We start from the raw sequence: 26883 nt of genomic DNA on the forward strand, positions 1-26883 counted from the left end.
TTCTGCTCCCTGACCTATGAGCTCAGCGCTCAATCATCATGGTGGGGAGGAGTCGGCGTGGGGCGAGAGAGGCTTCTGCTCGTGCCGGGGGAGGCTGCTGTAGCCAGGGCGGCTCTGCAATCGCCCGAGCGAGGAGGCGCCCGCCTGTCCGGCCCGGTGGCCAAAGGGAAGGCGTGAGCGGCGGTCGCTGCAAAGGAGCAGCAGCAGCAGCTCACCACGCGGCAGTGGCGCTGATGGCTCCCTGTGGGAAGCCGGGGAGGTCAGCCAGGGGCTGCCCGGCCTCCTCCTGTTGATCCCCCGGTTCTTGCGCGGAGGTCGCCTTCGTCGTCATGTAGGAAGCACCGCAGAGGCTTCGGGAACTGTTGCCGGATTTCGGAGGCGGAATGGCTCGGGAGGCTCTGGGCTAAAAGCAGGCAGGCACACGCCCCCCCGAGCCCAGCGGTCCTTGCCCTGCAGCCGGGCTTTTTGCGGTGCCTCGACGGGCTGAGCAGCTGGAGAGATGTCTGGTTACTTCGACTTGGGTTTTTTGCAGCGTGCGAAGAGACTCGGGGCTGCCGCGCCTTCGCATTAGCGTGTTGTGCAGCTCGCTGGCGGACCTGCCCGGGGCGAGGGGGTGGGGTCCCCCTGCCGTTATTTCGAGATGTACACGTTTGTGGTGCGGGATGAAAACAGCAGCGTCTACGCTGAAGTGTCCAGAATCCTTCTTTCCACCGGACAATGGAAGAGGCTGAAAAGAGACAACCCGCGTTTTAACCTCATGCTGGGGGAAAGAAACCGGCTGCCTTATGGGAGGCTGGGTAAGCGAGCGACACAGCCACGGAAGAGAGAGAGGGGGCTGCGGAACAGGCCAGCCGGGTTTCTCTGCATCTTGTAGGATTAGATGCATGGGCTGTGGCTCTATTCTGATCAGTAGTAGTAGTAAAAGGGATCAGTTTGCTTTCGAGGGCGGCTGCTGTGTAAATCGGGGCTTATTGCGCCCAGCGTTATCTTCCTGACTGGTGCTGCAGATTAATTCAATCTGGGTGTTGTCTGCTACAGCAAGGGTGGGACTCGGTGTGTCAGGTGGAGCAACAGGAAGGTTTCTTGGAAGAGGTTCCCCAAAAATTGAGTCCTAATGTGATTGCCATGGCTGTTGAAGTCACCACCTCATATTATTAGCAATTCGGCATTTGATCTGCAGAGAAGATGGGGTTTTTCGCACTTTAGCGGTGTTAGGCTTTTGTTTGTAACTATGATGTTGCACTACAGCTTCGACTGTCGTTTCCACTTAATGCTGAAGCCTTAGCAAGTGGAAAAAATTTCAAGAAAGTAAGGAGCAAAGAAACATGCACACTTCTAAACTAGACTGGTAATTTATTTTACATTTTAGCATTGAAATGTCTCTCCCCCCCCCCCCCCTATAAGGTGGGGGAAACCGCTCTGTATCTACTCTTCCATGTGTCTTGATACAAGTTCTTTTTATCAGATAATCCTAGGTGGTTGGCTCCAAAGTGCTCAGTAATGGCACAGTGTTTTGCATTGATGATGTAGATTTAGTGTTGAATGGATTCAGGACTTTATTTCTTAATGTTACATTGTGATTTTATTTACTAAATCACATAATGCAAAATGTTGGTTGATCAAGATGTGATCGGCTGAGGTGCATAAATGGTCATCATTCGGTGCATAGTTACTCATTCATAAACCACATGGTATTACCATGGTCACTCTAACCTAACAGAACTATTGCTATGGTCTAAGAGCTAACAATGACTTTAAAAATAATTTATCATCATACAATGTGCCCTTTTTTGAACAAACGTGGGGGGAACTTCTTAAAATAGAGAAAGACTGTGAAATATTTGGGACTGAAAAACTGAACTTATTTTAAATCACTAGTACACTTTTAAAAGCTGACCTTGCACATGCAGCAAAAAGTTTGATTTTGCTGTCCTCCTGTATATAAATCCTTTGCAGTTACACATCCGCTTACTTTGAAGCTGATCTAAATATAAACCGATGAAAAGAAACAGTCTCAGATATTTACTCTTCTTCGAGAGGTGATGGAGAATTTCATTCATGGATGTTTTGTGTGCTAGCCAAGAAGAATGGAGGGAAGTTGGTTCCTTCTAGAACAGGGGTCTGTAACCTGCGGCTCTCCAGATGTCCATGGACTACAAATCCCATCAGCCCCTGCCAGCATGAACAAGTGGTTTCTCCAAGGATTGAACCTGTGAGGGTTACAAAAAGCACTGATGTAGCAATAATGTCAGTGATCCAGACATCACAAATCCTGCTGAAAATCAGGTGCTGAAATCTCCCCCTTTATCTGTGACTAAAACAAATCAAATTAGATCTTCACAACTGACACAATATGAGAAATGAGGATGTACGAAGACACAAAGTGATTTTAAAGCACTGACAATATTGCGCAAATAAGAGAGGAGATGACAATGGGAAGAATTAAATTTTTTCACACTTCAACAGATCAAACTGGAAACAAAAATTCTATTCATTTTTCTCCATATCAGTAAAAAAATGCACAGGAAAGCAAATTGAGCCCTGTGTTCTTCTGAGATTGTATATACTAAACAAAACAGACCAAACATTTGTATGTTATTCCATGTATTTCAGTAACAAGAAACCAAATAGTTTAATGTAAATGGCATCAGTCATTTAAAGAAAAACGAACAAGGTTGTGTGTCCCCATTTGTTAACAGAAGTGACAACAATCTCAGTGTCATGGAAATTAGCCTGGAGGAATGTGACTGTGTTGCTCTGTTGCCAGTTTGCAGGCATCCTTCCTCATAAGGTAGTGGCTATCACTCTTGTGGCTATCACTCAACATCAGGCAATCTGGTTGCTTTAAATTAAGCTATAAATAACTAATTATCCTGGAGGTATATGGCTTCCTATCCTGTGGGCCTGCTGTCACACAAGTAGAATGTCACCAAGTGTCTTACTTTGAGATACAGCTCCACCAAATACGTTATTGTTGAACAGCGCTATTCAAAATTAGTCTTTCAGTTTTATTAATCTAGAGCCTTTTCTTCATTGGACAACTGCCAGTTGGAGACCCTTAGGTGCAAAATAGCAGTGGGTAAGTCTTGTGCTAATAAACGTGCCTTAGAATAGCTAAATGAAAGGTATTTTCTGTTGAAACCGTTTGGGCTCCTTGAGGCTTGATCTTGGGGCTGATGTTTTAAGGAGCTTGGACCTTTGGACTACTATCTGTGGTTTCTGGATCATGTCGCTTCTGCTCTGTGTTTTCTTGATTTAGACAACCCATTTGATGATTTCCCCATTTAGCTTCTGAATAAAGGAAGTGACTTCAGAGTGAAGTTTTGGATACAAACCTTATCTGATTGAAACAGTTGTTGCAGTCAAATTGGAAGGAAGAGTCTAGTTAGTTTCTCATGAGGAATATTTCCTCTAGATCTGGCAGTGTTCTAAAATGTTATTGATGATTTCAGTTAAGAGAAGAGAGTGCACTCTAGCCCACTTGTATTTTGCACAGCCCTGAAAACTGCACACTCTGATACTACAGGTCAAAGTAGTCTGGGGTCCACTGGAGAACACAGGTTAAAGAAATAGAAATGCAAAATGAGGATATCTGTCTGAGCATTCCAGCTGGTGAGCAGATCTGAGCTTTGCTGGGGCACGGGCTAATGGAACATGAATCAGCAATAAGATGCTGTTGCAGAAAAACCGTAATAGATCTCATTAGCAGAAGTTTCATGTTGGAATTTCAGGAAATAATACTGATTGACTCAGCAGCAGTTTGGTCTGAGCTCTCATACGCTTTACAGTTCTGAAACAAGAAAGAGAGAAGTAGTTCTTGAAGCAATGGATCATCCCTTCTCAATAAATGAGAGTTCAGATCAACTGAAGTAATATTTCTTTGGGCATTGTTATTGTCTCAGGTGAGACTGCCTGCCACTAAAAACAAAGGGATTTCACAGTGATCTTAGGGCATGGTCTGAAGGTTGCAGCTGAGCAAGTTTAGGCCTGGTCAGTATGCCAGCAGGAAACTATTCCAGGCCTCAACAAATCCCAGATGCCAGGTTACCATTTCATTGTGGTGCCTAGAATTTTAATCTGTCATTTTACTGTAGCTTCTTTCAATAATGCTCAGTGGAAGGACAGTGGGGAGATGAATTCATTTTTTTACCATTTCCTTTCAACGCGGAGTCACATCAGTTAAGTGGAGAGTTTTTAAAGTAAGAACAGAATTATGAAAATTGGAGAAAATTTCGTGTTATAGGTCAGCTTTTGGGTTTCTGAAGACTTAAAAATAGATCTGGCTCTTACATTTTTTCAGCTGGCTCTTAGAGTGAAAAAACGTCAGTCAGGGCCTGCTGTGTGTCAACTTGAGTTCAGCAGAAGAAAGGCAGATATAAGTGCTATAAATAAAATACTATGGATAGGACTACTGAAGAACACCACATACCCCAGGGAATCATTACCACAGATATCATACAAAAACCAACCTTGTGGCTTGTGTGGCTCTATTGGCCTCTGGGGTGACAAGATTATCAGAATTCCTTCCCGCTCCCCATTCTCCTGTCTGGTAGGGTTGCCAACTCTGGGTGGGGAAATTTCTGGAGATTTGAAGACAGAGCCTTGGGAGGGGAGAGTTTGGAGAGGGGAGGGATCTCAACAGGGATATAATGCCATTGAATCAACTCTGAAGCCACCATTTTCTGTAAGGAAGCTTGTCCCTGTGGTCTGGGAATCAGTTCAGTTTCTGAGAGAACTTCAGCCCCCAGCTGGAAGTTGGTCACCCTGTCTGCAGTAGTTGCTTTTAAGGGTGATCTTTTCAGGTTTTTGTTAAAACACCTGCCCGGCCTACTCAGCAGTGGATTTCCATTTCAGTTGTAGATCTTCTCAGCGTGTGTGCTACCATTTTCAGCTGTGGTGTTTTTTAAAAATGATGGTACAATATTACCTTTTGTTGTATTACCGTGTTTCCCCGAAAATAAGACAGAGTCTTATATTAATTTTTGCTCCCAAAGATGCGCTATGTCCTATTTTCAGGGGATGTCTTATTTTTCTGTGTTCTGTTCGTCGGGCATGCTTCCAAACAAAAACTTTGCTACATCTTACTTTTGGGGAATGCCTTATATTTCGCACTTCAGCAAAACCTCTACTACGTCTTATTTTCAGGGGATATATTCGGGGAAACAGGGTATAAGCAGCTTGGGAGGCCATGTGGTAGAAATGTAGCCTAAAAATCAAGTAAATTAAACATCCAAATTAGATGTCATACATGTTGATGAAGAAGTAATTTATCACTTTTCAGTTTGTAACCTTTCTGTTTCCATTAATATTCTCCTCTGGCACTCTTTTTCATGTGCTAAGGAAAGTGGGAACTTCTGATCTGCCCTCTCATTTTTATTGTGATCTATCTTCTGGAGTTAGCAATTTTTAAAAATTGCTTAGTAATGTATTACAACAATCAATAATCCATCCTTGATTGCAATGTGATGCTATTGATTGGTATAACAGCAGTATTATTGCTACTTTTTCCATTTTATCTTTTCACTGACCACAACTGCACATAACAAGGAGTTTAATTTTAATTTATTTTCCTATTTTTTTGTTATGCTTATGTAATCCAATCTTGCAGATAAATGCAAAGAAGAAAACTATTCATCCACCTTCTTACATCTACCTGAGTCATGGCCAAATATGAGCTGTGACTCTGGAAAAACTTTTTGCCTAGATACGTTTGTCAATTACCAGATCAATCTGCAAGAGTGCATGATTTATTCAGAAGCATCACATTCTTTATTATCAAGGAATGAATAATCCTAAAAGACACAGAGCCCCTACTTTATGGATTAGCTGACTGTTAGAGGTCACAGCTTTCTAAAATATGCTACAGCAACAGATTGGAATATACAGAACAGCTGTTGCTATACAAATGCCATACCCGGAACACAGTAAAGCAGATGGATAGAAATATGTTCTGTATATTCCAAGATCATGTGCAGCGTGTCAGAGGATGCTTGGGTATACCTGTTGGACAATGGAACATATTTGCTTTACTGGTATCCCTAAAATATTACAGCTCTATGCAGCAGTTTGTTGTATTCAGATAAGCCCTGGTTGAAGAGGTTTGACTCCTCATCCCTATCATATATGTCTTAGATTTTTTCATCTGATGGATCTAGGGCTACCCGAGGCTTGGAAAAATATGGGGCAATCTAAGAACCACTGCCAAAATTCAGGAGCTGGCCCATCACCACTTGACTAGCTAGAATCTGACATTATTGCTGTTCACTCTTGTCTTCTGTCTGCCAGCTTATCAAGTAGAAAGGAGGTGGTGGGCTGCTGCTACCACCATTACCAGCCTCTCCTAAAGTTCTCTCCCAGATCAGCTGAGCTCTGGAACCAATATTTAGTTTCCCGCGTGGGCACCCCAAAATTGACCATCCATGAATTACCAGTTTAAAGGAATAGCAGGTATATCAGTAGTTCATATTTCTTGCTAATTTCTCTCTACAATTACGTCACTGTTGAAATTTGTCATTGAGATTCCCCTCTTATGTAACTTGAGCATGTTCTTTAAAAAAATAGAAAGAAAGAAATCTTCAACTATCGCTTCTGAATAGGATTCCTCTAAGTAATTTTCAGCATCATTACAGATTTACTTCAACTTTTATCTAACTTTTAGGTCATTCTTAATGTATTTTAGTTCTGTGCTTGGCCAGATGGTAAATCTAATCCTAGAACCTGAAAAATTATCAGTCTGTCTCTCAGTGATTAAAAGTACTTGGATAAATACTGCCTGAGTCCAGTTGCCTATTCTATTTTTGTTTCCTGCTTAAGCACCCGCTCTTTAGTTTCATCAATGCCTCGTTGTTATTGTAAAAAGAAGGTAGTGTTCTGTATCTGTCCAGCACAATCTGAGAGGAGAGTGTCCTGAATTCTTTGTATTGGTCTTGCAAAAGTATTAAATAGTCTTTGTTTAATGATGGGTCCTAAAAATATGGGATTTTTTCCCAGCCCTTCCTTGTCCTACAGGAAACCCCACTGACAAAGCTTTGATCTGATTAACTCTGTCCATGATGTGAAATGTGTTGTGCAACAGTCTCTGGAAATATCTTCTGTTCAAATGGCTTGCCAATGTGGTATGAAGCTATTATGGTTCTAGCGGTATGCATGATAAAGGGACAGCCCGGTGAAAGTTTGCCTGAGGTCAGCTGGGCAGACTGCATTGGCTCTACACAATTGAAAGGTTTGACACACAGTTCATGCTGTATCACTCAAAGGAAAGGTACTTCTTTTATTCTCTCAACAAGCATTGTGCTCAAGTTTGCTCATATCAATTACAGGGGCTAAATATTTCAAACCCTTAGCATCACTTATCATCACGCCTTCACTCTCAACCTGTTTTCTCTTCTCCTCCTTCCCCCTGTACTATCTTGATATGGGACCAGTTTCTCTCCTCTCTTTGTATGAACCAGGAAACAAGATTTGTCACATTACAAAAGTGAAAGAGCCAACAAGACAACACCTAATATGGGGTTGGATGTAATAAAAATAGACTGTCTCGAGGAGTGGCTTGTTATGTTCAGGGGCAGACTGGCATGTTGAAACAGCTGTGGAATTAGCTAAGCCAAGGGGCTTCTGAAATGCTGGGTGCTCTCTTGGGGCTCTTTTAACACTGTTCAACAGTACCTCCAGGTACTATTGAATACTGTCCTTGTTATCATCACTGCAACCTGGGCTGAGCTGAGTGGTCCCTGAAGCACAGCTGGTGCCAAAGAGCCTGCTGGCACAGGTTCCTCATGGAAACCCTCCAATGCAGTGACCCACCAGTAACTTTTCCAGTAAGTTAAAAGCTCATTCTTCCCCTGCCCTCTGTTAATGTTGCCTAGATCATTGGTCAAGAACAGCAGTGACAAATCAGTATGCCAGCATGATACAGTGGTTAAGAGTGGCAGACTCTTGGGTCATTTTATCATATGTGGTGGACTTGTAAAAAAGTACTGGTTAGATGAACATGCAAACATGCAGAAAATATTGAAGATCAATTTTCCGTTTGCTGCAAAGACATTGTTATTAGGTATCCTTCAGGAGAACTTTAATAAGAAACTTAAAGAATTATTTTTGTTAATGACATCCAGAGTATTATTGGCAACGAATTGGAAAGCTGAAAGATGCCTGAACACAGAAACTTGGGAGGGAAAAGTAAGAGAGTATGCCGCAGTGACCGGATTAACAAATCTTGTGAATAGACAGTCAGAACATGAGTTTGATGAGATACAGAAAATACAACAGAAATACAGCAGTAAAAATACAACAGAGAATCCAACTGTATTTTTTGTATGTTGCTTAATCAATTATTTTAAAAAATACTGTTGGAAATTAAAATTAGAATTGGCAATTGAATAGATAATGTTAGTAGCCAAGGCTATTAGTAACTTTATTTAACATATACAAGTGATTGTTATCTGAACAGAAGGCTCTCAAATTCATATCATGTTTATACTTTTGGTTCTGAATTAAGCCTCTTACCGTATAACTGGAGCCAAAATCTGTCCCCAAATCATACTCACCCTTGCTATGTCTCCTGGATGTGGGACTCTGCTGTTCTGGGTCTGAGTGCTCTACTGACTGACTACAAACCATCCCAGTTTGAGAACCTGCAGCTATACCTGTTCTGGACACACAAACCAGTCCCAACCTCTTTCCCACTCTATGCTTAGTGGTGTGGGGGTGCATGAAATGACCTGGTGCTGGGGATGAGCAGTGAGGTGGCCAAGTTTGCAGATGACACCACGCTGCTAAGGGTGGTTAAAACAAAAATGGATGGTGAAGAGCTCAGAAAGGATCTCTCAAAACTAGAGGAATAGGTTCCAACTTGGTAGGCTTTGAGAGGAGAGTGGACATGTTCATGGAGGATAGGGTTATCCATGGCTACTTAATCAAAGTGGATACTAATTGTGATGCATACCTATTATCTCCAGTATCAGAGGAGCATGTCTATTATATCAGATGCTGTGGAATATAGGCAGGATAATGCTGCTGCAGTCATGTTGTATGTGGGCTTCCTAAAGGCATCTGGTTGGCCACTGTGTGAACAGACTTCTGGACTTGATGGGCAATTGGACTGATCCAACATGGCTTTCTTATGTTCTTAATAATTCACTTTTTGTAATCAACTTTCTGAGGTGATTGAAATGGACTGAACTACTTCAGATGCTATGGAGGGGAAGGGTCACATTTTTTAATGCTCACAAAGGTAAAATACTCCATACAATTCAGGGGGGTGGGAATTACTGCGTAAGGGTGTAACATCCTAACCCATTCTGATCCCTCTTGTGCCATGAAATGTTTCACTTTTATATAAGGAGTATTAAAAAACTCTAAACCAGAAAGGTCCCTACTATTCTGCCTTGATTCCAGTCTCTTTGTTTAATGAAGTTCTGAGAAACTGAGATATAATACCCTATTTCCTTTTGTAGGTCATGAACCTGGACTTACGCAGCTGGTGAACTACTACAGAGGAGCTGATAAACTTTGTCGCAAAGCTTCTTTAGTGAAGTAAGAAAGAACTTTTGTATCTGTAGCTATAGGAATGTTATGAAATGTGAAATAAACCTTTTGCCATTTTCTGGAAGTTGTAGGAAGCAAATTAGTTGTGTAATAATCCATGCATTTTATTCAGTGGTATCTTATCGCCTGGAAGAATCCCTTCCTCCACTGAAAGAAGAGTCAGTTAAGTTGGAAGATGGCTCCTTAGGCTGGAGGAAGACTTCTAACTTTACCTAAATTTTCCATTTTTCCATGCACCAGTTCCTACAAGTTACTCCCCCATGTAGAACTGGAGCTGTGTGTCTGATTACAGGTACTGTAGCACTCCAGACGTAGTTCATTGTGATTCTTTGGTGGCTTCCACCCATTTCACAATTGAGAGTAAGGAGGAACTATAGCTTGCCAGCACAGAAGTAATGGCTAATGTCCTGTGCGGGCAAAGCATGAGTAACTGACACTGGTGTTTTGATCTGTAATGCTGCAAAGGTTAAGTGATTATTGTGGTTGTGAAAAGGCCCCTTTTCAGAGGAAGGTACCTGTAAGTGCTACTTCCACTTACCAAGTTAAAGCTGTGGCTACTGTTAGGGTATTTCAGTTCCAGTATTCGTACTACTGCTTAAAGCTGTGGTTTGTCCACCATAGATTAGATGTAGATCACACCTGTGGTTAGACCCACTTGGTTGCTCCAGTGTTTTCAAGACAGGGGGCTCAAAGTGGTAAAAAACTGTGTATAATCTGCCCCCCTCTATTGCTTCTTCCCTCCCCTTTTAAAGTTTATTTTGCTTTCAGCTTTCAAGAACATGAAATGCTAAGCTCTTTTTAAGGAAAGAAAAATAATCATTAAAATATGACTTGAGCCATTTTTTTATAAATATTCTTTCAGCACTTGCTTGATTTCCATAAAGTGCTTGGAACTCTACTCTGGTTTAGTGGGAGAGATGGTCAATAGCTTATTTTGTTGCATTATTCAAACCATTGTATTGAACTGTTTGCATATAAAGATATGCCTGGAGGCTGCGTGGCTCATTAATTTCAAACAAGACTTCCTAAGAAAATCTCTGAGGACACAATAAATCACATGGTGATTTTTGCCATAGCGGAGTTATCTCTTAAGATTCATCGCTGACCTTTTCCAGAACGGTACAGCATGCCCTTTAGACTGGAAATATAAATTAAGTAATTTATTTCATTTTATTAAATTGCATTGAGTTAGGAAGGGGATTTGGGTTTTTATTATTTCATGCTTTAATTGTGAGTTATAAGCCACCTTGAAAGGCAGGATATAAATATTTTAATTAATAAATGTTTGAATAACTGGAGCATTCATGGTTGGAGAGTAAGCACCAAGATTAATATGAGTCAAAGAACATGCTACTTCTTCCACTGGAAAGATGCCCTGAATAGTGTTCCCATGGGAACTGACTCCTCACCAAAAGATTTGAAAGTTCTTACCACTTCAACAAGAGGCCATCATATTGTTACTTTTCATATTGTTACAGCTGTATTGTTACAGTCCTGATCTGTGTGGTGAATATTTCCAAACGTTATAGCAGGGAGCTATGGTAGTGATGTTCAAGGTGGAGACAACATAAATCGGGACATTCACAAAATCAAATGAAATCTCTGCCTCTTTCCAATAGATTAATCAAGACAAGTCCTGAATTGGCAGAATCCTGCACATGGTTCCCAGAATCTTACATGATTTATCCAACTGATCTAAAGACTCCAGTAGCTCCAGCACAGAATGGGATCCATCACCTGATAAATAACCCAAGAACAGATGAAAGGGAAGTCTTCCTGGCATCATATCAGAAGAGGAAAGAGAGTGAAGGGGGAAATGTTTGGATAGCCAAATCTTCAGCAGGTGCCAAAGGTTAGCATGGAACTGAGAGACACACATAAACGAGAAGGGCAGGAAAGATGAGGCAGTTTTCTTATTGTACGTATTTTTTTCTTGCTTTTGAGATAGCAGTAACTGTGAATCAGAATGCCTCCTGAGACGGTGTTTAGCATGGAAGACTAGTTCTCATCCTCTGAACTGTTTGGGGTATTTTTTGTTTTCCTAGAGAATTGTGAATTCTTGGTAAAGATTCTAGAGCTGTTGCATTCTCAGAAAAGTACTGCATGCTCTTTGAAGGGTTAACATAACATCTTCAAATTTCTGCTTCTGGGATGAAATGGTATATGCTGAAGAAAACCACAGGGGAAACAGGTGTTCTTGGGCCGGGGAGGAGGAATGATGCTGCAAATCAAACTTTTTTTTCAGTCTGCATTCCATTTGAAACTGAGAGGTAAAAATAAGTCATGGAGGATTGTACTAGATATATGGATAGATCAATAGAATGCTAGATCAGGCCAGCTCTGTTGGAAGTATTTGAGGACACATTCAGACTGAGGAAGACCAGAATATGCTTATTTTTGTGTATTTTGATCACATTATTTTTCCAAGCAACTCAGAGCAGTGAACATGGTTTTCCTATGAGTTCCTGCAGTGCAGAAGGTTGGACTTGATGGCCCTTGGGGTCTCTTCCAACTCTATGATTCTATGATTTTTATCTTCACAACAACCCTGCTAGGCTGAGAAAGAATGGCTGGCCTGAGGTCACACAGAAAGTTACACGGGAAGTGGGGATTGAATCCAGGTTTTCCCAAGTCCAATTCTGTAATCAAGTGATCCCCAATGTGATGTCATGGCATCCACCAATGCATTTCCTGTCTGGCACCCACTTCCTTCTTCCGCAAAGCAAGAAGCCAATCCTGTTGTTTCTCCACCTCTGAGGTACTTGCGGAGAACCCTGAAGGTATCACCTTTGTATTTTCATGGAGCACCCAACAAAGAAGCAGCTCCATCACAGGAAAATTCTTAGCATGGAATCTTCCATATGTTGTCATTGACCCCAGCCCATGCCAGTCATTTTATGTTTTGCCCTGCCGCCTGTGGAAATTTGTGGTGTCACCCACTACCTGTTCTCCTGGAGGCAGGGGTCATCTTGCTGGGTGGTTTCCCAACCCATCCTCAGGGAGGCAGGAACTTGAATTCTGTCACTTCCTGTGATAGACTTGGGTAGCCATATTGTCCTCCAGTATTTTTCCTGCCTCAGCAGGGACAGCAGTGTTTTTCTTGAGCTTCTAAGTCTGGACCATTTGTAGGATTCTTCCTTGCCTTCTCTGTGTGATTCTATTTATTTTTATTTGTCTTCCCCTGTCTTACCTTGGGCTTAGGCTCGGGTGGAAGGGGGGATCTCTATTGCTTTTCTATTTTTGCTTCTGGCAAGTTTTTTGGCGCCTTTTTTCCCTCCCGCCACAAAGGAGCCGGGCAGGATGGCAGCCCGTTCCTTTTCACCCCCCTGAGAGACCTTTGCCAGGTCCTCGGCGGAGGGCACCAGGGGAGCAACCCGAAAGACCTCGCAAGCAGTGAGAGTCCAGAGCAATCCCAAGACCGGCAATCCAGCTGCAGCGGGCGAGCAGGCGGACTTGCGCCAAATACGGCAGCGGACAGGAAGAAATGGGTGCCGCAAAACAAGAAGCGGCGCCTGGAGGAATTGCCAGCATCGAGCACCAGCGACATGACAATTAGTGGGGATGACAATTAGTGGGGATGCAGAGGTGTACTGGGGGAAAACACCGGCCGGGCACCCTCCACATGATATAACGGGGGCGCCCGGGGTCAATTGATCCCCCATGTCCCCCTGGCAGATACGGCATGGGGGGGGAGGGTGTTAAAAAGAGCAAAATGCAAGGTGGGGGACAGGAAGCAAGAGCTAAGGCAGGAAGTACTGTTGAAGAACCCATACTCTTGGAGAAGAAAGGCCAGATTGGAGAGTAAGCAGCAAAGTCTTGATGAAAAAAAAATTGAAGCATGAACAAAGGTAGAAGAAAATCTCTTTCCTAGCCTGGAGTAATGTATGTTGTATTAGAGAGGACGAAACCTAGAGCATGTAAGGGCCCTTGCGCACACGCAAAATAATGCGCTTTCAAACCACTTTCACAATTGTTTGCAAGTGGATTTTGCCATTCCACACAGCTTGAAAGAGCAGTGAAAGCAGTTTGAAAGTGCATTATTCTGCATGTGCGGAATGAGCCTTAGAGACTGTAATGCAAGCTATGACCTTGCTGGAGGCTCATGTAACCAGTTATCAAGTATGACTATCAGAATGGAACACTAATAAAATTAGGGAATTTTTCTTCAGTTGACTCCATATCTTGTTCAACCTCTTAAATTTATCTTCTAAGTTGATACAATGACTTCCAAGTGATTTCTAGTCACCCTCAAAAAGGGTTTTGAGTCTCTCTAGCATCAGACATTTGTTGGACTTTTTTTGCTATGAAAAATAATTAATGTATTGCCTTTATCTGGAGTAATTTGAAACTAGCTCTACTGCATCTAACACACTATGCAGACCTCATGCTGTAGTCTAATCCCAACAGTAATTCAGAATAACAAGCTAACATAGCATCTGCACCAAATATTGTCGTGACCAGGCAGAGCCGTAGCTAGGCCAGAGTGGTAAGCCGGTCGCCTCTGGCTTTATCTCCCTCGCACCCCCCCCCACTTACTTTTAGGAAAGGAGCAGGCCGGAGAAGAAGGCCGGAAGCCTGCCTGTGTTGCCTGGGCCTGGTGGGAACTGCATTTCCCAGGAGCCCCTGGGAAATGTAGTTCCCGCCAGACCCAGGCAACGCAGGCAGGCTTCTGGCCTGTTCCATTCCTAAAAGTAAGTGGGGTGGTGTGCCGTGGGGAGGGGATTTTTCCGCCCCCCACGTGACTAGAAATGGTGCACCCGGTGTGTCGCGCGCACACACGCACCCACCCCCTGGTGGCTTCACCACTGTGACCAGGTATTAAGAAAGTGGAAAAACTGCTTTTTGCCTCCAGTTTTTTTACAATTGGAGAGACCCACAAAGACTTGCAGATGGTATCTCATTTCTCCTCCCACTCTTTCCTCTTCCATTTCATGAAATCTCTCATAGCCTCTTTTTGTTTCCTTCTTCCTTTTCTCCAATGGCCAGCTTACCTTTATCTCCACTGCCCCAGTCTTTGGTTTGTTCTCTCAGCAGCAGTACCTGCCTGGGAAAACTATGGCCCAGTTGCCTCCTCATATTTCTCAGCCTCCTCCTTCTCATCCACCAACTAACCTACCCTTTAACTGCCTCTAATCTTGGTTCTATTTATTTGCTTCATTTATGCCCCACCTTTGTCCAGATGGGGACCCAAAGCAGTTTAAATTATTCTTCTGTTTTATCCTCACAATAACTTTGTGCGGAAAATTATGATCAGGATGTATAATTGGCACAAGGTCTTGCAGTCAGCTTCCATGGGAGTGGGGACTCTGGGATCGCTCAGATCCTATCTGAAGTTCTAACCATTATACCATCCTGGCTTTTGTGGGGTGGCTGATGTTGAGTGCCAGCAAGCAGCCAGGACTGGGTGAGTCATGCCAGTTGTATGGTAGCAGCCAGCCTGGTGGTTGCAGGTGGGCCCAGCCCTGGTGAGTCTTCCCTCAAAAGCCAACGCAGTCCTGGAAATGGCCTTGCCCTCTCCTCTAGCCTTTTACTCACAGAAACCAAGGCTTAAAATGTTGTGATACTATGATAGGAGCTTAGCAACAGCCACTGAGAGCATCCACTTCTTAAAGCTACAGGCACTCTTTTATCATTTGGGTTTTTTAAAATTCCCCAATGAGGATTTTAAAAAATCATTTCAGGTTTTTACACAAACCTGGAACATTTTTCTAGTTTCTCAAAAGATTTGTCTTATCTGTTTATGCCTCCAATCTTTGGATTTCAGTATCCACAGATCTGGTCATGTTGAGAATTAGTTATGTTGATGTTGGTAACCTCTTGTGAGCTTGAAAACTTGTACACTATGTGTAATGGGTTGGTTCTAATAAAAGGTAGTACATGGATATTTTTCTTGGTTTCCTGGAGAAAAAAGTCTTTTGATGAGCCATACCTCTGAATAGAGATACTACCTGTACCTGAGCTGGCAAGTCTCCCCAAAAATGTAACTGCAAGAGTTTCTCTATCACAGGATTAGTTTTCTGTGAGTACCTATTGCTGGCAGTGGTTAGAATGTTTCATATATAGCTGCAGGGTTTTTCAGCGAAAGATGAAAGTTGGAAATATCACAGCCCACGTTGCTTATCCACATCTCACTGAGTCAGAGTTAGCGGCATCACTGTATGTACAGAATTTAACATTTTCTTTCTGTCCCACATTTTTATTTTATTTTTTCCCTTGCTAGGTGAAGGGATTCTTATTTCTTCAGAGGCTACTGAACTTCTAGACTTTATAGATAATCAAGGACAAGTGCATGTGATTCAGAAATATCTTGAGAAGCCTTTGCTCTTAGAACCAGGTCATCGCAAATTTGATATTAGGTAATCTTTTTTCCTGTTTTTTTTTTGTCTTTGTGTATACATGCTTCAGTTGTTCAGTTTAATAGCTGAGTGAAATGAGCAATTGCTGATGAATCTGATTCATCCAAGTAGAAATTTTGATGCATGATAAAAACAACAACCTTTTTTTCCTCTCTGTTTTAGAAGTTGGGTGTTAGTTGATCACCAGTATAATATCTACCTCTACAGAGAAGGTGTTCTACGGACTGCTTCAGAACCTTATAACAGCTCTAACTTCCTAGATAAAACCTGCCATCTGACCAATCACTGCATACAGAAGGAATACTCTAAAAACTATGGGAGATATGAAGAAGGGAATGAGATGTTTTTTGAGGAGTTTAATCAGTATCTGATCAGCGCTTTGAATGTTACTCTGGAAAATACTATCTTATTACAAGTCAAAAATATAATAAGGTAACATTTATTATTTGATAGAACAGTACACAAAGGAGTCTACCAAGGCGTAGCTTACCAATTCTGTAACTACTGTGCATGTACATATAATATATTATATGTATATATAACATATAGCATATATTTAAGGTTTTGCCCCAATCTAAGTGGACATTTGCTTTCATTTTATTAAAAATGCATAGGACAGATCCATGCACTTTTCTTTAAATATGCACACAGAAGATCCCTCCGTTGATGGAAATAAAGAAACCCAGTGGGTGGGTAAACATAAAAGTTCCTACAGCTCAAGGCGAAACTGAAGTACAATGAATTTTTACAGCCTAAATGCTATCTCTGCCTTAGTTCAGAAATGAAGGAAGAAATGGACTTAAAGCACAGGACACACAACTGTTATTGAATTCCTTTTTGTTTTTGGGAAGGGGCAATGTGGAGCCAAAATGTGCTGGGCAGGTAAAGGATTAAGAACCCCTTGATGTTCTTTATTGTTTCTCCACTCCAAATCCCCCTCTACCAAAATGGCTTTTGGGAGAGGTCAAGGGATTTACTTGGATTCAGTTTAACATGATTGCATGTAATGTGATTAAACCCTTAAAGTACTATAGGAAGTAGATGAAAGTATTATAAACAGCACCTATTTATGGTGGATACATACAATTCTAATGTAGGAAAGATAAGTAACACAGTTAGAAATCTAAACCTGTGATAAGACTGAGAATTAGTGATGAAATAATCAATGGCACAGGTAAGATGGATTGTAGGATGCTTGCCATGAGGTCTGGAAACAAAGCTGCTCCCTGAAAGTTGAAAAATCCATGTCAAAATTGGAATTACTTTATTTCCATAGAGAAACAGACATTTTAAACAATTCACAGTTATATAAGGCCAGTACAGAATTGATCTAATAGTATTACTGGTGGAAAAAAATATTTAAAAGTCATTGCATTGGCCTTTGTAGATAGCGAAGAACTACAGAGCAGCGGCTGAGCTGGGATAGTGTGGGCTTACAGGTGGGATGGGAAGTAGTCATGCAACATTTAGTCTCTGGATACCAGTGTTTAGAATATCAGCCTAGCAGTTGGGAGAACTAGGTTTGAACTCCCACTTTGCTGTGGGAGCTCACTGTGTGTGTGGGGGGGGGGGAGGCTTGACCTCATCACACACTCTCTGTCAGCTTAACCTGCTTCACAGGGTGGTTGTGAGGATTTGGTGGAGGAGAATGACTTTGCAATGAGTAAAGTATGGCAAAATAAAATGAAGAGGAAATTTTACAAGTTTAATATACTGTACACATAAGTAGAAACCTGGTATAATTCTGTCAACTGCTATAAAATCAAGCATGTTCTTCATTCCACAGAAGCTGCCTTATGTGTATAGAACCTGCTATTAGCACCAAACACCTCCACTACCAGAGTTTCCAGCTGTTTGGCTTTGACTTCATGGTGGATGAGGACTTGAAGGTCTGGCTAATTGAAGTCAATGGTGCCCCTGCTTGTGCCCAGTGAGTATCTGATTCCAGAAGAACCATGGGAAACCTGTTCTCTGTGTGCACAGGAAGTACAGAAATATTCCCAGAAATTCAGAGACATTATCTTTTTCCTATTTTCAAGTGAAACACGGTGAGGCAGAATCAGTTATGTCATTAGTATTCATACCTGTTTCTCTCCTGCCTCCAGCAGTTGGAGCATTTCTTCCTCATCAGCAAAGAGCATAGGTAGGGAAAGCAGCCCTAAATGGAGCTATTTGAGAAGATGACTTTTACTAACAGACCGTGGCAGCTATGGCAAGTGGGCATGAGTGGCAGGGTCTGCAGATGCCTGGCTACGGGAGGTGGGGGTGGGGACTTGATTTCTCAGTTCAATCAGCTCCTCTAAGTTACTCCATGTTTTTTGTTGGAGTAACTTTCTGCCTCTGACGGATCTTTTGCAAGCTGAAAGGGGTCAGAGTGTCACCAAACTGTAGCCACACCCCAGAACTGCTGACAACCACACCAGCAGGGGGCCTACACCTTGGTTGCATGGGTGGCTGCTGCAGGCTGTACTGGCACCCAATAGCAGCAGTGCAGCACTGGGGGTCTGCGACAGTGTAACTGGTCCTTATGCCAATGTATTCAGAGATATACTGTCATAAAAGTCAGTTAGCGCTTTATCCCCCCCTTAGAATTGTGCTGTTAATTAGCCACATGGGTACACTATATTGTAAGGTTAATTAGATCATGCTGTAGAGGAAGTAAACATTCAGAGTACAGATAAAAAATTAAAGGGATTTCACTAATCTGATGCCATGGAAAAGTCTAGTAAAAAAAATTCATTCTCAAAGGTACTGTAGTTGCCTTACTAATGGCAAGTGATTTTTTAATCTGTTACTGATGGGATTGTGAAAGCAGACGCATGTACAGAGTAGTGGGAAAGCTGTGGCCTATCGGGTCTGTTCTCACAAGTTGGAAAGGATCGGTTTGTACAGACAGTTTGTCTGTGCTTTGATTGACCATGTGAGGAAGGAGAGCATACACAAGCGCACCAGTCTGCATCCTTGAGATCGCTGTGTTGTCTGCCTAATGAAAATGCATAGAGGGAGTGTCCGTATGTTCACTCCTCCATGATCAAGAACACTGTTTTCCAAATGCTGATGAACACAGGGGGGAAGTGTACCTCAGGATGCTTCATCTGGAGACTCTCACTGTGCAGACAGTAGTGGGGGTCAGTCCTCCCTTGCCACATGGTCAGTCAGTGCATGGATAGATTATTTGTATAGGGTTGTCTGCAATAGTCAAGTAAAGACACTCCCCCATGTATGCTTGGAGAACTGTATCAGTCATAGCTATCAGTGGAAACACAGCACATGCAGGTTGTAATAAAATGGGTAAGAAGGTATCCCGTGTTAAATCAGTTTCTTGATGGGGCAAATGTACCAGTATATACTTCCAGTATATATTTTATAAATATAAATCTTCTTGATGGGGCCAGCATAACAATATATGCATACCAGTATATATTTATAAATATAAATTGCAATTTTTTTTTCAAACGTTATTGTAATTCTGTGTTGTGTTTGTGTTTTTTGTTGTTGCTGTTTTTGGTTTCTAGGAAACTTTATGCAGAGCTTTGCCAAGGCATAGTAGATGTGGCCATTTCTAGCGTCTTTCCCCTTATTGACACCTTGCAAAAGCAGAGTCAGCAATCGATATTTATTAAGTTGTGATGACAGAGAAGTATCTATGCAACACATTTGGGAGAGCTGCCGCCTATTGGATGTAGAGAAAAAGAGAAAATGGAACACGATCATTTCACCAACATACCATGCCAAAATAATGGATCAACATCATCTTGGGAATTTAAAAAAGAGAGAGGAAATATTCCACAGAGAGTCCGAACCAAAGTCATCTCATCAGCTCTGCCTGTGTTTTGAAAAGCTTTGATTAAAAAAAAACAACAATTCCTGTAACTGAAGCAAATTTCTCTGGGAGAACAGCAAAAGAACTTTTTTTAAAAAATACATGCAAAACCAGGGATGTGATATAATTTTTTTAAGACTACCCTGTAAATTGTGTTTGCTTCCCTTTCTTTCCCCCTCTTTAAGTAATAAATTATTTTACCAGACTGTAGTACTAGTAGCCTTTCTAGGAATGGTTTGTCAACTCAACCCATGTAGTTTCTGTTTTCATGTACTATCTTTCTAGTGCCTTAGCTTTGTTCCCTTAACTAAGCTCCTTTGTTCTTGTTTTGTTCAGTGCAGGTTAACAAAAAAAAGCTTTCTTGTTTTGTAGTGTATCAAATTTGTATATTTTTAATTGGTTTCAATATCTATGTGTTTGATTTCAGTGTAGAATGATACTAAGCTTGAGAGATTAATTTGGATGGATAGCTTTCTCTGCCACCCTGCAGGCCAGTGCAACCCATGAAACGGAGCACCATTTTTATGTTCTGACCTGCCAGGTGTTTGACAATCTGTTTTTGTTGTAGTTTTTCTTTTGGTTTGTTAAACCCCTGGTAGATCACCATTCTTGACTGGTAGTCTCTGGTAGGCCATTCTTGACTTGATTGGTTAACTCTTCCACTAAGGCATGGAAACACTGACGTGTTTATCCCAGTGCTGGGGACTGAACGTGATTTTTTGTTGTAAACGTTCCATTATTTGGGCTCTTTTTCCCCAGTTATTTTTAATTGTAGGGAGAGTTGTCCTTCATTTCTTTAAAAATGAGCTAACCAGAAAGGAACACTGCCAACGTCTACTTAGGTACCAGTATTTTTGGTTAATCATCCTTTTAATTTTGTTGTTTTCTTTTCCTAATTTTAATAGTTTTGAGGCTCCGGAATAAAAGCTGTTAACTAGTACCAAGAGAAAGTATGTGATGGGAATCAACAACTGGATGTTCCAGAAAAAAATCTGGTTCTCATGAGGAGTCCCTAGTCAGTCTCTCAGTTGACAACCCTAAGGTGGGATAGATTATTCTGGCCAGTGGGACTTGCTAAAAATCCATTGAAGGAGCAGCTTTGCCATCCTCTAACAGTAGTTGCCAACTAGGGTTATATAAGTTTATGTTCACCAAAGATATACCCAATCAATACAGAGAAACTTGCTTTTGAGATACTGTATACAGCTTTCTCTACTGACATTAAAATTGAATCTCACTAAGGTGTTTCAGCATGTGACCTGCTCTTGACACATATAAGTAGGGCAACAGCTTTGCTGTTAACTTTCTGAAACATTTCCACTCATGTTTAACTGTCATTTTCATAATGAATAATAATTTATTAAGATTCAATTCATGATATAAAGAAGTTGACAGTGATCCTTTTTTAAAGGCCCTAGATGAACATTAAAGACTAGTTGAGTTCAATAGAACATATTAAATTTGTTGAAGGAACATAAGAGGTATACTGGGTAACTTAGACATCATGTGTATTCTATGTTGCATTTGTGCTGTCTAAAAATGTTCAGTAGAATCAAAGCATGTAATGCAAATATATACTCTTATCCATTTCATATTTACTTAGAAATACATACTGTTGTCTTTCAGTGAAACTTACTTCATGTACAGGGCAGTATCTTCTTACAGGTATTCAGAATCACACCCTTGTGATTATTGTTCAGGAAGTCAGAATAAACTTTGCAGATATTTGCTACTAGCTTAAAATTCCCGGTAGGCATTCTGTAAATGGCTGTAGACTATGATGAAGGCATTGCCATATCTAAATACAATGCAAGCTGAATGCTAAAATACTTTGATTCAGAGATACCAGACTTTTCATTTTCAGTGCACTGCAAGCTTGATATAATGAAGCAAGTTATAAATAAGTAACTACAGGATAAACAGTTTTAGTAGGAGACCTGCTTTTTTGAGAGTCTGTGGGTGGCCTTGGAAGCCCACCCAGGAGGAGTTCTTTACTATGGTGGTCAGTGTCAAAACTATACCTTGCTCTTCTGAAATCAGATAATATTGTCAATTATTTCAATGCTCCAATCCTGAACTCACTAGGAAGTAAGCCCAGTTGTACTGGCTGAGATTTGCTTTGGAGTAAACATTCTTAGGATTGCATTTTAAGGCTTCATTGTTGTGTATGCCTGCTTCGGAGTAAGCACCACTAAACTTATTAGGATTTGTAAATGTGAAGTATAGGACAGTAGCTACCAACAGTGGTGATGGGAATGGTTTGCATGCAAGTGAAACCAAACAGCTCCCTGTTATGCAGTTCTCAGGCTTCTGGCTATCTTCCTTGCAATGAATATGCTGTCATAATTTTGCACTGGTATTACTCCTCTCAGATATTTGTCAGGTATGGGAGCTTTTGGATTTGGCTGTGATAGGTGAATGTTAACTGACGCCATGCTGTGCAGAATTTAACTCTCTAGAGCTCTTTGGCATTGCAGCAAACATAGTGACAGAAGCATGTCTGACATTTTATGACCTTTTAGACAGTGGTGGGATTCAAATAATTTAACAACCGGTTCTGGTGGTGGAATTCAAATAATTTAACAACTGGTTGTTTACAAGCACCATCTTACCAACTGGTTCTGCCGAAGTGGTGCAAACCTGCTGAATCCCACCACTACTTTTAGATCTTAATATCTTTGGTTTACCTTACGGCACAGTAAACAAAACTAGGCCAAACTGTTGGGAACTGTGTTGGAACTTAATGCAAATATTTCACCTTAATGGAATTTAGGATTGACATCTCTTTAACCAGGTTCTGCTCTTGAACAACCCAGTTAGCATGCTGATATTTCTGCAAATCAAAATACTGTTAAAGACATAGGAGTGGGCCACAAAGGCTTTTTTTCTGCTCAGCTAGAAAATCTTGGGTTGTAAATGATGCTACTCAAAATGTTGGGTTATTCCTTCATATCCTTGAATGTGTAATGGAGGCAATTGCCTCCTTGAATAAAGATGGTCGGCCTGTGGCTCCTAAAATAGATAGACTTCTTTCTCCCCCAGCAGCCTTATGGGAATGGTTTTCACACATTCTGCTTTCATAGGATATTTCCCATATAGATTCAGCAGATAAGGAATTATTGTGTATCTGTTATGACTCCAGAGGATTCTGGGGATATTTTGGGGCACTCTCTCAATTCACGCAGGATCCTGGTCAGCCCTGTTGGGCCTCATTTCCACTCTGCATGAACTGAGAGCTCACCTTCGTTGCTGAAAAAGTTCTATCTGTTGGTCAAGGTATCATTCAGGGAAACTTGCTCGGCCATATTAACCTAATTGAACAGCCTGATTTAAACTTCGAGTATCTCCAGTAATCCTCAGAACACAGTCTGAAAACACTTCCCTTGGGAGATGTTTGCACAATAATTTTTCAGGTGTATCCATTCAACTGTTCTGGATAGCCTATCCTTTCAGTGACTGGTGTCCTGTATCTTGGAGGTTCCATTCTTATGTCTATTTTTCTGTCAATGGATGCTGTAGTGTTAAAGTCTCTAAAAATCCTGTGTTCATGATTTTCATTGGCCGTATCAACCAATTTCTAACACAGCATATGTTTCTCCATTCACAATCTTGATTTCCCTTCCCTCACTGAAATGTCCGTAAATTGTAATTTAGATGGTAGAGGAAGCAAGATGCAAATGTATTAATACAACTGTCAAATTCCATTGGAGTATGAATTATTGGATGTAAAATCACACTATAACAGATAACTTAAAAGCTAATTCATTTCAATAATTACAAAGTTGTACTCCCATAAAAGTGGGAGATGCAGTTTTTACTTTGAAAATAAGCGCTATAGATAATAGAGATTTGGATGTTCAAGGTTTTACTGGCCTTTAATTAGGTTTCTGAATATCCTTGGCATGCACACTTGTATGAAACAAAATCAAGTAAAACTTGAGGTACTGGTTGACTTTAAGGAGTTTTTGTAAATGCAGAATAGCAGAGAAGTTCTCCAAATTAATAACTTACTAAATTGCTGTTTCTATGTCCATTACTATGAACGCTTTGTTCTTGCAGTAAGAGGGAACTGAGGAAAATCCTTGTACAGGAACACTAATATAGCACATACAATTATATATGGCTTAAAAGGGCTGTACCCCATTTTAAGAAAAAATTGGGTATACCAACTTTGATATTTTCTACACCATAAATGGATTGTTCGTCCTTTGTACTGTGGCGAAATCATACATATTGAAGTTTGTTGTCTTGCCAAATGCAACAAAGAGATAGAAATCTGGTTTTCTACTGAACAAACCTTTAAAGCAATAAACATAATCAATTCAAGTACTAAGGTATAAATACCCATATCCTCAATGCAAACATCATGCACGTGTGTTTCATGAAATTATGAAAGTGTTGTATATTAGTGACAAAAAGACAGTCTTAATTACAGAATGAGTTTGTGATGAAATGTAAGATCTGAGGTGTTTTTTAAAAATTGCTTTGCGTAGCAATTTTTTTGTAAAGCACACAAAATACCTAAACTGGAAGTATGAGATACTGTTAAGTTGACATTTATACATTTAAGGCCGCTATTTTCAGTTGGCTCTTTTGAGTTTTCTGTGCTGTGTGGCTGTGGTTTGGTAGTTTTAGCTACCATGGCCACACAGCCTGGAAAACCTGCAACAGACAGTTGACTCCAGCCGTGAAAGCCTTTGACAATCCACCATTTTCAGTTTGTCAGATTTAATATTCACTATGGTCTTTGCTGATGTGACTGCATTGAGAGTTTGGGGCTCAGTTGTTTTGATTTGAGATAAGACAGCTTTGGGATACATCTAAGCACTAGATGTAATCCTCCTTTAGTAAGGAATTTTGTGGGGGGGTGCGGATAAGGAAGTAACATTTTTGCCATACACTGTAAAATTTGGAAGGTATTCCCAGAATAGGAGCCCTTTTGAAAATGAAAGCACTTTTTACCATGAAGCAGTAGAAATATTTAACTAGATTAAGAAAATAAAATTTATTCAAGGGTTGCCACTGCTGCCACCTCATGTGGTTTCCACTGATTAATTCCTCTTTTATACTTCCTTACATTTTATCCAGGGTTCTAACTGAAGCTTCAGTGGCACATGGACAAATGGAAGGAGACCATAAAGCCCACTGTGCAAAGGTTACTTTCCAAGCAGCAGGAAATGTCACTTTCCCCCCTTACAAGGGCTGTGAACCTCTCTGTACAACAGTCAGCATGATGGGAGTACTTAAGAGCAGCAGACTCTAATCTGGGAAATGATTCCCCCAATCCTCCACATGAAGCCTGCTGGTGGTCCTGAGCCAATAACAGTTCCCTTAGAACTCTCTTAGCCCCACCTATCTCACAATGGGATTGTTGTGGGAAGAAGAAGGGAATGTGATTGAAAGCAACTTGGAGACTCTTTAAGGGAGAGAAAAGTTGATATAAAAACCTTTTCTTCAGCAGCAGTATGAGAGGTAGAAACTCAAGAGGTATAGCTTTCATAGGCTCATTCCACACATGCAGAATAATGCACTTTCAAACTGCTTTCAATGCTCTTTGAAGCTGTGCAGAATAGCAAAATCCACATGCAAATAGTTGTGAAAGTGGTTTGAAAACGCATTATTTTGTGTGTGCGGAAGGGGCCTTAGACTGGTAGGGGCACTTGAAGAATTTCTGCTTGTTATGCAGCTATTTGAAAGCACAGAGCCTCTCAGTCAACAGGTAGCAGCTCACAGCAACCTGGGGTACTGGATATCACAGGGCACATCTACACCTCATCCAGTAAGAAATGCATCTCACCCTCCCATAGTGAATTATCTTAACTGACTGGATGTCCATATAAGAAACTGGTAAGATCTTCACTTTCCCTCTTTTTTGTCAGAAGGAAGGGATGGAATAGGACTTGTTCAAGAAGTAAGTTGTCAGGAAGCTACAATGTTGGAAGTTATATGTGAAGCTACTCTTTCAATATATGTATGTGTTTTATGGGATGGTACCGTCTAGAAACGGAGTGACATTTACTTTGCTGCAACTGTTCCAAATAGATACATGTTTTATGTCATAGCAAAATATCCTGTTCAAAATTTACCTCTGTGCTCAAAGCTAAATATGCTGCCATAACAATGTTAAGACGTTGGCAAGTGAGCAATTATGAAGCATTAGTGTGGTAACCAAGTGGATAAAAACCAATTTTATCCACATGGTGAAACTTCCATATAGGCTTTAGCTCTTCTGTGGCATCACATTACTGGCATGTCTATCTTGTATACAAAGTGAACACACTGGCATTTTGTATGAAAATAACAATGTGTGCATTTTGCAGCTTTGAAATAACATGTACCTTCAAATCTGGCTGGAAAATATGTGCATTGCCTTTTCAAACAAAATAGAAGTTATATATACCGAGAATTGCTTGCAGCACGCCTTCCTGGTACATTAAATAGGAGTGCCAGAAGCACAATGCTTGATAAGAGCTTTAAGAGGCTTGGGACCTGAATGTAAGTTAATAGTCAATGCATTTCTCATTCTCTGGGTCTTTCAGTTACAAGGAAAATACTTTAAACATCAAACATGTATTTTCTTTAGTGTTGCTAAAATGGTTGGACATCCAAAAAATCCAAAGGTACCCTGGCCTATACGCACAGCACCAAAAGTAACATCAGACTGATCTTTGTCTTCAGAATATTGTTGTTTGGTTTTTGTATGTTTGTGTCTGACCGAATATGTGATGATAAGCAGTGCATGGTTTGCCGAAATTTGTATTCAAACATCTCTGGAGCAATTTTTTAAAAATAATAAAGCCCAGTTTTTCCTTGTGGATCATTTGTAATTTTTCTCAATCCCCAGAAAAGTACTGCTAACAATATGGGACCATAGGTACTTAAGAAATAACATGTAACCAACTTGTTACCTTTAAGAACATTACCAACTGCCTAAACATTGGCTTACCTTATAAATACCTTATCTCTCTAAATAAAGGGGGGGGTATGCTTCAAAGTAGACATAGATAATGGCTACCTTTTGGAAAGAGTAGAAAATAATTCTAACATTTACTTCCAGCATTAGACATATGCTATAATGTGTTGCAATGTCATAGGTTTCCTAGTTAGCAAAGCCTGTCTTAGGTTTAAAAAATATTTGGATGTTTGCAGCAGAGCTGT

At 40.9% G+C, this 26883-nt stretch overlaps 1 protein-coding gene across 3 annotated transcripts; it reads left to right on the forward strand.

Moving 5' to 3' along the window:
- Positions 1-39: 39 nt before the first annotated feature.
- On the forward strand, positions 40-26540 carry TTL (tubulin tyrosine ligase). Of its 3 annotated transcripts, XR_007243295.1 has the most exons (8): positions 42-797; positions 9456-9534; positions 11166-11398; positions 15767-15902; positions 16065-16334; positions 17689-17832; positions 19418-21731; positions 21766-26540. XR_007243295.1 is itself a non-coding variant. In XM_048482291.1 (7 exons), the coding sequence occupies exons 1-7, from the start codon at positions 641-643 to the stop codon at positions 19530-19532; spliced, it is 1131 nt and encodes a 376-aa protein (XP_048338248.1). In that variant the 5' UTR covers positions 40-640; the 3' UTR covers positions 19533-26540. The 3 variants fall into 3 exon arrangements, 2 of the variants coding, with proteins under 2 accessions (XP_048338248.1, XP_048338238.1); XM_048482291.1 differs by having other exon boundaries at positions 40-797; positions 16068-16334; positions 19418-26540; XM_048482281.1 differs by having other exon boundaries at positions 19418-26540.
- The last annotated feature ends 343 nt before the right edge of the window (positions 26541-26883 follow it).

This window comes from Sphaerodactylus townsendi, linkage group LG01 (assembly GCF_021028975.2).
Source record: "Sphaerodactylus townsendi isolate TG3544 linkage group LG01, MPM_Stown_v2.3, whole genome shotgun sequence".
NCBI lineage: Eukaryota > Metazoa > Chordata > Lepidosauria > Squamata > Sphaerodactylidae > Sphaerodactylus > Sphaerodactylus townsendi.